The sequence below is a fragment of the Chanodichthys erythropterus genome, chromosome 3 (genome assembly GCF_024489055.1).
Source record: "Chanodichthys erythropterus isolate Z2021 chromosome 3, ASM2448905v1, whole genome shotgun sequence".
NCBI classification, from domain to species: domain Eukaryota; kingdom Metazoa; phylum Chordata; class Actinopteri; order Cypriniformes; family Xenocyprididae; genus Chanodichthys; species Chanodichthys erythropterus.
This window is the reverse complement of record NC_090223.1, coordinates 2,952,088-2,964,610: the sequence shown is the minus strand read 5'-3', so window position 1 is coordinate 2,964,610 and position 12,523 is coordinate 2,952,088. Positions and strand designations below refer to the sequence as shown.

Below are 12,523 nucleotides of genomic sequence, written 5' to 3'. Positions count from 1 at the left end.
AAGGTGACTTGACTTGACTATAAACATTATATTATCCTCTATTACACACTGGATAAAAGGAAATATTCTAAAAACCATAATAGGGTACATTACAACATCACCTGCATTGGTTTGTATCTGAAATGGAATAAAAGACTATATTTCTAGTCATATAAAATCTTGTCTCAACGTTTTAGAGACCAGTGAAATATTCACAATTCCCATTTCTATTTTTGTTACTACGGCGAAAACTACTAGCCGAGGAATAAAGTTCAAACATGGTAAGCAGACAGTTGACAGTAGACATGGACTTATACAGTACTGTTTTTCCTATTATGTAAGTCAATGGTTACATCAACTGTCTGCTTACTGACATTCTTCAACATATCTTCTGTGTTCAGCAGGAGAAACTCACACAGGTTTGGATCAACATGAGGGTGAGTAAATGATGATGAAATGCTCATTTTTGGGTTGAACTATAACTCTTTAATTCAAAACAACAAAACTAATGTGGTCAGTTGGTTCATTTTTCTTCTTGACGGTAAATGATAAAAAAAGTTTCATAACAGTACAATCTTAATTATCTTAATGGATCAGATTGTATATGAACTGAACTGAGCTGGACGATGACATCACTCAGAGCTGCTGTATAGATGAATACATTAAAGGTACGTTTGCACGACGACAACGTGCTTTAAACAGAAACATTTTCTCCTCTGTACAGTTGACAAAGTTATAAAAATGAGTCCCATTCACACAGATCGGTCCACACAGAGAAGTAACAGTGTCATGTAAATGGCTCCTAAGTTAATGAATGATTTTAACAACAGAAGTGAATCAAAAACGTGCTTAAACTGGACAATAACTTTCCTGTAAAGCTGCTGTCTCTGTCCATTAGTTTCCTGTTATCACTGTAAATCTGCTTTGAAACTATCTGGGCTGAATAAAGCACTATATAAATGAAGGAGAATTTAACAGATTTCCTTCTCATTATTTCAGCTACATATTATATTAGACAGAGGAAGTAACAATTACAGCAAGTGAAATATCACACAGAAATCATTAATGAATGATGTTCAGTGTGATGACAGGATGATCCTCTGGACATGAGCCGTTGATCTGTTCAGATTCAGAATGATTCAGTGAATCAGATTCATCAGATTTGAGCTTCTTCTGGACAGCAGATTCAGGATCCCTGAGAGAAACACATTCAGATACAGCAGATGAAGATTCACACATACCCCTTTTCCACAACACAGTTCCTGTGTGGATATAAATTATGTGAATATGCTTTATTATGTTAATTTTCTGAAGTGTTCCTGGCTTGTGTCCATTCTTGAACCATGCCGTGAGAGGTGGTTCATGGGACAGAAAGATCGGTTCAGCTCTAAAAGCCAGAGAAACACTGGCGCTGTCTCAATGAGCAATCATTGCTCTTATATCTAAATATATACACAATACAACTATGTGTGCGAGAGAGAGAGTGAATCAACGCTTTCAGTTTGTCTTCAGAAAGGACAGATGATTGTGATCTGCTGATTCACTGGAATCACTCCAGGTACGGTGAACAGCACCGCCTGTACAAACACTGGGACATGCACTGTTGGTTTTGGATCAGTTATAGACAGGTAAACACCATTCCTTCCTCAAGTCTAATATGAAAACACGCGGCCGGTTCACAACAGGCTCCACTTGGCTCAGCTGAGAACAGGAAATGAGAGAACAGGGGCCAGTTGCATAAACTTAGTCACTATATTAAGACTCTGTCTTAAGAACTAGTTTCACCAACTTGCAGTTAACCAAGGGGTAATCAATGTTATTTTCCCAATTCAAATTTTTAGCTTGTTTTCTGTACATCTTGTCACACAGCAGCTTTAGACATTGTTCTTTTTTTTGTTATAAGTCAGAAATGACAAGGAGGCAGCCTCACGCTATATAAAGTCAATGGAGACGGTTAGATTGTTTCCCCCCCGGTGGGCGTGGTTTTCAGATTATGACGCGTATCGCTCTGACTCTGTAATAACTGTCGATGACGGACTATAGTTTAGAGAAACATCGAGCATGGCCCCGCCTCTAACAGCCCCGAGATGAGGAGATCTAGGAGAGCGGGGCACAACCTAACACTTTTTGACTTTCTCAGTTTGTGTAAATACTGAGGATTCAGGGAATTTCTTTTATTCCACATTAATTTCACACGTGTCTGGTACAAATATGTGGCTTTGTTTCATTAATACAGTGTATACTTTTTTCTTTATTTACCCCGAAAGAAGGGAAGTGAAATGTGACAACATGCCCCATAGGTGAGGCACATTGTAACATGACCATTTGACAGCTTAAAATGTTATCTGATCTTTTTTTTTTTTCATATAAAATAATAGCATTTTTTTTTTTTTTTTAGAAATTCAATTTTAAATGATTTTGTAGTTTGACAATGAACTGTAAAGCACAGCTATACAGCACTGGTCAAAACAATACACCCAAACAGATGAAGAAACACATTCATAAAAACACAGAGCCGAACTCAACACTCCTCTCCCTCCACTCACAGCTCTCACTGAACACCAGACAAATAGACGAGACCATTTTTTCTCTTTATATTGTCGATATATCAACTAGTAAATAAGCTGTAATATACTGTAAGTTTCTTCATGCTAGTGTGAGTGGAAGTATTTAAACCATGTGTGTTACAACTAACTAACCCTGTGTTGGGGGGGGGGGGGGGGGGGGGGGTTGACTTACTGTCTGTTGTTCAGTCTACCTAAATATATAAAATATAATTTATTAATACATTTAAAATGTTAATAGATTTAAAATATATTAGATTTATATACATTTCTAGTTAATCTGCATAAATAAATTCTGGAAATAATAAAAAAAGTAATAATATTTTTAATTGGCCTTATGTTTTAACCTTATCTTTTTCCTCCCAGCAGTTGTGGGAATCTTCTGTAAGGTTTTCAGATAAAATCAGTGAACTGAATTATAGACGTCTCACCTCTGACATTTCTTTTTACGCAGATGGTGGAAGCAGTAAATGTGTGTTGAGCCGACTCTCACAGATGAACGTAAACTCATACAGAGATGACTGTAAGGGTCCAGTGTGGTTTTTAGGTGATTAAAAACCACAGAGATCTTTCACATTCACCCTTGGCCAACAAGATGAACACTGAAACACTTGTTGGCGGAGTGTGTGTAATGCTGGGCAAGGCTTAGACTGTCAACATGGACTTATTTGAGACTTGCATGGAATTTCCTCACTAAACCACTGCATACTGCTCCTTCTGACTGCTTTTAGTGGGAAAAGCTGCCCATAACTTCTGGTCTATGATCAGCTTTCTTCTTAATAATAGCATATTGGCAAAACATAATTGGCAAGCGATCCAGTGCTTATCTATGATTATGCTTTAATGTTCATTAATGTGCAGTCAGCTTTATGGATTATATGGAGCTTTGTGAGATGGCGATGAATTGAGATGAGTGAGCCCCTGCCCATTTAATCATTATAGTAAAGTGCCCTTTCAGTTATATTGTGTGATTTTAACTAAGGAGGACGTCCTCTCAGGAATGTGATTTTAACTGAGGGGAACCCTCCAAACCGCTGGATGTATATGTAAGAATAAAACACTCCAGCACTCCTTAAATATGATGTACACAATTTATAAATCCATAAATCTGTCTGAGAGGGACAATGTCAATATTTGCTGCGATATTGTATGTATTTATTTGTTAGTTTATATTTATTTTTTATTTGTTGTTATATTTATTATATTGCACTTAAATGTATGATCTCTGAATCAACTGACTATTATTTCTGGAATTTCATTGGTTTAAATCAGCAGAACAATGTCAATCAAAGACTTTTCACATCCAGATGTTTTGTATTGATCATTGTGCTGATCTGGTCCAGTTTCTCGCTGATTTTTGTTCTGTGTGTGTACATTTTAAAGGTCCCCTATATAAGCGGAATAATTGACTCCAGGACATTCAGTTATTAGAAAATAATGCATACATGGACGCTTTGCATCGTGGCCGCCGTCAATTATTCCTTACATAATCAATGAAATGAGCAACAGGTGTAAAAATAACCAAGAAAACAAAATGAAAATGAGGTCACAGAACTAAACAAGAAAAAGTGATAAACCCACCCAAATCCAAATCAAACACAGATCACCCATGACAGGTGACACACTATTTCATTGTTCCATGTGGTATTATTATTATTTTGTTTTTTATTATTTCATTTCATTTGAAATTGTTAAGAAGCAAGAAATATTTCCAGGTTTACAGCTGGTGTTTGACACATTAATAATATTTTACTTGATCCACAGAACATTAAGCTAAACAAAGACTGTCATGGTGATGAAAAAAGTCTGTCTTAAATCAGATTATGCATTAATAGTATGAAACAGCATTTATTTAATAGCTTTTACTTTATAGCTGGGTTTTTGTCTTGATGGGTCATCAAAGAGTTTGTGATTCTCAATACTCAGAGATATACAGTTTATGTTTTTCTCTTCAAACAGACACTTTAGTTCAGATGAGTTTAGTTTATTCCAGTATTCTGAAGTGTTTAATTAGGCACTTGTTTGTGACATTTAGCTGTAATTTCTGCAGAGATTGTGCTGATGGAGAATTCAAACACGTTTCCTCCGATGATGGTGTTTCCTCTTATTCCAGATCCTGTTTTCCCAGCAGAACCAGCCTGATCTGATCTTTCCTCTCAGGAACCTGATGAATCTGGATCTTCAGCTGGAGACTCTTCTGAAACTACATTAGAAATATCAAATAAATCTCTATGATTCTTCATTGAAAATTAGTGTGACATGCTTGTGACTTTACCTGGACTGTGCTGGAATCACCTGCCTAACTCAACCCGAGCTGCTGACACTTTAGCCATTTTCAAGAAACTGAAGACGCATCTTTTTCAACAACACTTGACTCATTAACACAAACACTTACTATTCTATATACCTATTAAAAAAAAACTTGCTACTTGTACTGTGCTGGACAAACGGGGACTGGTCACAGCACTTGTTGCCATACTGTTGGTTTGATTTCTTCTATTGCTCTCCTCATTTGTAAGTCACTTTGGATAAAAGCGTCTGCTAAATGGTTAAATGTAAATGTATCTGCCATAAGTTTGTATTATTAAAGTCATTTACAACAAAAAACAACTTACAATTGACAATATTGATTTTGCTGTTGCTCCTCTTCATTCGTTTCATGATAAATTTCCCTCCGTTCTTCATCATTATTCCTTCAATCTTCTGCAGTAGTCCTTGTATCTGACCATCTGATTTACTCTTGATATTGAAACAGTAAAATCTTTCTCCACATTCAGCTAACAGTCGCTGGAGATCAGCACGATCTTTCTGTTTTAGATGTTCATCAGTGGTCTGTTCCAGATCCTCCAGCTCATCTCCATGTGTGAACAGAATCATGATGTACTTCTGAACTTCAGGACCTAATAAACACTTCATGAAATCCAGGATCTCTTCCTCATTTCCCACAGGTTCCTCTAGAGGAACGGTGAGCAGAACTGAACTGAGACCTGCTGAACATCCAGAGACCAGCTGCTCTTTCAGCATCTCCAGCTTCTCTTTATTCAGATCTGGATCCAGTAGATCTGGACAGTCAATCACATGAACCTGCTTCTCTCCAATCAGAGTTAATTCCTCACACACTTCAGACTCATGCTCTTTAAACCTTGTTTCTCCCAATATAGTGTTTCCTGATGAGCTTTTCCCAGAAGCCTTTCTGCCTATCAGAAGAATCCGGATCACTGGATCATCTGGGCTAGAGCTGATCTCTGACATCTCTGAAATAAAAATATGAAATAAGATCAGGTCATTGCAGGTCAAGAGTAAGGAGAGAACAAATGCCTATGTGTCACAAACAAACATTAATATTGTTTTGCTAAGTGTGTAAATGAGTCTTAAAGGAGGTGTGTGTGAACTTTATTTCCACTGGAATGAACTATCCTGTAATCCTTCAAAAAAGTTACTTTGTGTCTTCATGGGAAAAAATCTGTTTAATTTGAGATTACTACACCATTAGAGTGGCATAACATGTCTGATAATACTACAGCCAAGATGCTTCTGAAATAAATGTAGTCTAACTTTACTAACTCTGGGTCACTGGGAACCAAAACTGATGGTTGGCTGTAGTTTTCAAAGATATATTGGTCAGTATTCGACCTTTAACTTGGGATTGGAAGAGGATGTGACTAATAAAGGGAAGAGATCTCTATTTAAAACAGAAATGACTGAAATACAAATGTGACTGGATCTATCAATAAATCTATGACTGGGTTTGGTACCTGCTTTTTAGCCAAAACAACGAATGATGTAATCAGAAGCAGGTATTGCATCATACAGACTATTGCTGGACAGTGACAAGAGATGTTCAGTTTAATGAACACAATAAACAAGCCTAGAAGCACAGAGGAAACACTGAATAGGTCTAAAATATGTACACAATAGATTTTCCCCTTTTGTTTCATAATAAATTTGATATATTATGCTGATTTTTACAACTGAAATACATAAACAGGAAAAATGGCAGGTACTATCTATTGTAACGGCTGATGTCGTTTTGTGTTACTGTTTGTTCCTTTTCTTGTTCGCTTTTACTTTCACTTTCTTAGCTCTGCGCCATTGGTTCTGATCCCTGTCAATCATATTTGGAGGCGATGACGTCATCAATGGGAGAGGGGAGTTGGCGTCACTCTAGTGTGACTCATGGCTATTCCCTACTGATGCTCACTCATTCAGGGAAAGATAACTGTCAGCCTTACATGCTCTTGGAATCATAATGCAATGTGTGTGTTGCTTTAAGAAAAACAGGATCACGGGGTTGTTCTGCACATGTTGAGTTCACGGCTGGAGACGAGAATAACAACCCAGTCACAGTGCTGACAGATGAATGCTGGTAACCCTGGATTGCAGGCTTGGTGGGCCCAGAAACTGCATAGAAACATCCTTTGGCTTTGAGTTTCTAAAATCCTCCATGCAAACCACACAAAGGTTTTCCTCATCTGAGGTGACAGAATCCTCAGCGTTACATGTGCCTTGGCCACTGATCTGACTGACTTGCCCTTCTTTGTGACTTCATCACATGCTTTAGAGACACCTCTGTCAGTCTTTATTTTCCATGTAGTCATTCTGTAAAAACATTTAAATCAAGAAAATTCATAGTTGTATGAAAGGGGATAGTTGTAATACTTTTTAAATAAGCGTTACAACCATCCCTGCCCTGGAAGGAACACGTTATATTGTGCGCATGCGTGATTTAAAACCAGCAGTGGCGGCTCGACAGGGGAGGAAAGGAATAACGTGATATTAGTTTTGAACTGCTACCACTGCACTGATAATGTACCAAGTATTACAATGATTATGAACAGTAGTGATATTGAATATTTGATTGCCAACAAATTTAAGCTAAATTAAAAACTCCAATATAGGCTACAGCATGCAGTCAGCTTTACTAAACGGCCCAACGGGCTCTTTAGACATATAAGGAGGGATGGATGTTTGCTTCAAGTGATAGGTAAATTATATTTGTATTATCTTGCTGTATATGTAATTTTCTTTAAATTTTCTGTCTAAATGAGCAAAAAGCCCAAATCAGCAGGGGATCCCCAAACCACTAGAATTTAGTGTGCCTTCTCTATTTTAAAACCCATCACGGGCCGCCACGATTGAGTAAAATGAGGGAACAAATATTGTGCACACGGTAAAACCAGGGAATCATTATATTGCGCAAAGGTTTTGAACATTGTCATTATGTGCATGAGGATGGAGAACAAGCTTTTGGGGATTTTAAGAGTCAGAAGTGAGCAAGCTGAAGTTTAGAGTTTGAAACATGTCTTGATTGGCATCATCTCATAGTTAGCTGGGGCCTGATGTGTAAATGTTGCATTAATGCGGTCCTGGACACATACTGTACAATCTCTGCTGCATGCAGGTGTGCTCTTTCCAATATTGTGAAAAATACTATTATATTTGAAGAATAGAATTTGAAATAAACGGTAAGATATGCACGTTTTATTTTATTTTTTAAATGTTTTGTCAGTGACGCGCTTAGACACTACAAAAAAATAAGTAGTATCTGCTTCCATTAAAATATGTAATCATCCTAAAATATTTATTTAAATTTAACTTAAAAGGCAAAACTGCATAAATTTGATTTGTTTAACGTATTTAAATTGTATTTAAATTGTAATTAAATGATTTATTTATTCAAAAACATGATTTTTATCAATGTAAAGTAACGTCACAGTATGTCATATTTTCATAATGTTTCGTAGGCTACAGTTAAACATGATATCACGTGGGTGGGAATTATAATATTCATGTTTTTAAATATCTTGATGGGGGGGGGGGGGTTCTTTTTTTAAATAAAGCATAAAAAAACAAAACAGTGGAGGAAATTGTTGCTAATACAATACTATATCAGATTTGTACAATTACAATTGCAGAAAAAAAAAAAAAAAAAAAAAGTTTGACATGAAAACATGAAAACTCATGTTTAATTTGATAGTTTCATAATAAAATACATTGTTAGTTCTGAGATTCTTTAATTCAGTGAATAAATACATAGATTTGCAATTTATACTTGAATTCCCATGTGTGTGTGTGGGTGTCTTTTTTTTTTTTTTGTACATATTTGTCTGTATGTAGCTGAAAATTGTACATTACTGTTTCAGATCCAGGCTTTGGGCTGTGATTGAATTCATTTTTAAATTGTCTTTTTTTAACCAATTGTCCATTTTTATGTTCATGTTTTTTTGTTTTTTTTTTGGGCGATTTATGCATTAATTCTATTTGCATCATTAGTACTGAACTCTAACGTGTTCTAACGCTGTAATGAAATTTGCTTGTCTGTCTTTTAGTATTTTGTTTTCTTTTTGGGGGTTATGATTATGGATCAGTTGGTTCGGTGGTTTTAAGATGCGGGGACACAATCTAAAACAATTATTCAATCATTTACAATTTTTCTGCATTATTCTGTGATGAAAATACAGATTTTCTGCAATGTAAAAATGCAGGAAGACTTAATGCAAAACAGAATTACACTAAATTTCTGTCACCCTAACTTCTAAATGAGACTTGGGTAAAGTTGGTTTTATATTCGCACATTCGGACATCCGTATTCAATAGTCTTGTTAATCACACTACATTGGACATTCAGTGGAAATTCACAAGTAAATATGTCATTAAAACAATACTTGCCTATTTTGATCGACTGTGAAAACTGTTGTAAGTTGACAATCGTTGGTTGTCAATATCATGTCACTGCTTAAAATTCGCAAACATTAATTTATTGCACATTTATTGGAAAGTCTGAATTTATCAGAAGTCCGAATGTGCGAATATAAAACTAACTCTACCCAAGTGCAAATATAAATAAGGAAACCTGATTCCTGGTCATATAAAAGTGTCATATTAAATGTCAATGGACCACTGCATCGTTTAATTTAAGCAGGTAAAAGTTCGTTTTACTCCTAATAGAGATTCAGAACCGCTAAAAGTTGGATTTCTTCGTGTTCTGCCAAAAATAAAGATGGTAATTTTTATTCGCCATTTTCTCCCAAAGGACTGAGGCCATACAAGCATAATATGTTTGAATACAAATGTATTATATATGTAAGGAAAAGAGTTAAAATTGTCTAAATATATTTGCATTTTCACATGATTTTGCAATGCACTTATAAGAATAGTAAAAAATAATAAAAAATAATTAATTAAAAATGTATTAATATATTTACTGATATTGTTAAAGTGTCCAATTTTAAGCAGGAAAACGACACAAATATTTTTTTTCCTCATTGATATCATATTGCGTACCATATGATAGAGGGTTAACTGCTGTGAGATTCATTGCTGTTGCTGCGCGAAACTCTCGGAGGTCTGTCACTCTGTGTGTGTGTGTGTGAGAGAGAGAGAGAGAGAGAGAGATTTCAACAATCACCAATCAGACATCTCCGAACTAAGATTAAACAAGTAATACTTAATTCATCATAATATTCCCAAAAACCGGGGATGGTCACCATTGGTGAGGGGTTGTGGGTCTCCCACGGCAGAGATCGCGGAGATCTGGGAACGCGGGGGCCGCAAAGGGCACTTTCACTTTCGCGATCAAAGGGCGTGCCCCGCCCCGCCCCCTGTGCTCGCCACTGGCTAGAGGATTTGTCTGTAAATAGCGGCAAGTTTGACGCGAGCGACGTAAAAAGCGTGTGCGGAAAGTCCTTATATGGTCTCATTTGTCTGAACGATTTCCAACAGAAAAACAGCAAACAGCTTTTAGCGAACAAACGAACAACACAACAACTTACAATCGGCAAGCGTGTCTCTGCTGTCCCTCCTTTTCATGTGTTTATGATAAAATCCACTCCATTTCCCACTGTGTTTCCTTCAATCTTCTGCAGTACTTCTTGAAACTTTTACTGAAACAGTGAATTTTTTCACGTGTGCTTCATCCAGATCCTCCAGATCATCTCCACATGTGAACAGAATCATGATGTAAATCCAATAAACACTTGATATAATCCTGTTGCTGGTTTGAGGAGAACTGAAGATCGAGAGAGCAGCTGCTCTTTATTCACATCTGGAGGATCAATCACCTGTTTCTCACCCATCTGTGCTTTACTGACTCTTTAAACTTTCTTTACGCAGAAAGTACAATAATTCTGTGTGAAGTTGAGTGTATAATTTAAGTTGTTCGCTGAAAATCCGATCTTGAGTCACTCGTGAAGGCGCGCTTGTTATTTAAACACAAGGAAGGAGGAAGCACGCGAGAGCCAATGAGCTGCGATGATTCTTGGGGCGGGAAATTTTGAAATGTCTAACTATAGTGCGAGATTTGACTCAGCAGCACATTTGAGAGTCCAAGGAAAGGAAAAAGCTGATCTTGCGAAACTGACAGTTGATATTCATGTAGCCTCCACCCGTTTTGGTCGAGCACTTGGGAATACTGCTTCATTTCCCAATAAATCATTAAAAATATGTAAAAAAAAAAAAAAAAAAAAAAAAAAAAATAAAAAAATAAAAAAAATATTATAAAGTATTAAATTATTATGAAAGAACTCTGTGACTGTAATTTATTCTATCAGGACATGTTCTGTATCCACTGGGAGAATAAAAAGAAATACTTATGGATTTGCTTCATATTTCTTTAGAAAGTAAAGCATTATTTTTTCCTATTTGTTACCCAAAATAGTTTTGAGAGCATTAGTGAGTTCACGTGTAATGTCTGTTTCATTCCGCCAGAGGGCCTGAAAGTCCACAAGTGAGAAACAAACAAATACAATAACATACAAATACAGAGCCACGTAGAAGTCATAAAACATATGTGATATAGTTATTATAGTGATTTGAGCGAAACACGATCTTTAGTTATAATACCTTCTGCTTTCAGAGCAGCACATTCTTAATAAAGACAACAATAATCTGAATTAGAGATACTTTAATGAGTAACAAAACTGATGTATCACTGATGTGTCCTGGACAGAAAATGAGTTTGACTCCCCTGGGTTCATTAAATGTCAGGCACCAATACCTGTGGGGCTCTTATTAGTTTTAAAGAGAAATTAAGAAACAAAAGTATTTGAAAGAGTTACACATGTAAGACTGATTTCATATGCAAAGATGTCAGCCAATCACAGCAGTGGGCGTTTACACTGAAGTCTCACAGAGACACGCCCCTTCAAACCAGGGTAAGAAAATGACTTATTTCTAAATTATGACAAGTTGTGATGTCAAAATCATACTTAAAATCAGAATTATAAGTGCACCACAGGAAACATTATAAAATAACATAAAACAGGGGAGGGAGGCAGGGAAATGCCAGTGCGCAGATGGGAGCCGGCTCATTTGTGTCACTTGAACTCTTTGTTCCTTGCATTTTTTTATTTTTTTTTATTTATTTTTATTTTACCTTTTGGTTGTTTTTTCCTTCTAGAGTTAATTTTGTTAGTGTGCTTTGTTTATCATGTGACCGTTGATTTTCTGAATTCCCCTATGTTTCCCCATTGAATGGAGGAGAAGGGTTAGGTAAGCATGTCACGTGACCTACATGGTGCACACACTCAGGCTACGTTCACACTGCAGGCTGAAACGACCCAATTCCGATTTTTTTGCCCCTATGCGACCTGTATCTGATCTTTTCATGACAGTCTGAACGACACAGATCCGATCTTTTCAAATGTGACCCAGGCCACTTGGGTATGTGGTCCTGGATCCGATACGTATCCGATCTTTTGAAATGCGACCTCCGTCTGAACGGCCAGACCACATGTATCCGACCCGTACGTCATTGATACGCTACAAATGTCATAATTGTGCGTTGAAGTAGGCGGGAACGAGAAGATAAACAACAACCATGGCGGACGATGCTGCTGAGACCAGTCAATGGAAGGGAAGCGAGGTCACAGATTTAATTAATATTTGGGGTGACAGCTCTATTCAGGCCAAACTCGAGGGCTCTTATCGGAACCGGGCGGTTTACGAAAACATTTCCAGCAAAATGGCCGAGCGTGGTTACA

General features: G+C 36.8%; 1 protein-coding gene across 1 annotated transcript; it reads right to left on the bottom strand.

Annotated features, from left to right (window-relative positions):
- Positions 1 to 4,621: 4,621 nt before the first annotated feature.
- Positions 4,622 to 5,795, bottom strand: LOC137016007 (uncharacterized). Its single transcript, XM_067380748.1, has 2 exons — positions 5,159 to 5,795; positions 4,622 to 4,746 (listed from the first exon to the last, which is right to left on the bottom strand). The coding sequence occupies exons 1-2, from the start codon at positions 5,793 to 5,795 to the stop codon at positions 4,700 to 4,702; spliced, it is 684 nt and encodes a 227-aa protein (XP_067236849.1). The 3' UTR covers positions 4,622 to 4,699.
- Positions 5,796 to 12,523: the final 6,728 nt, after the last annotated feature.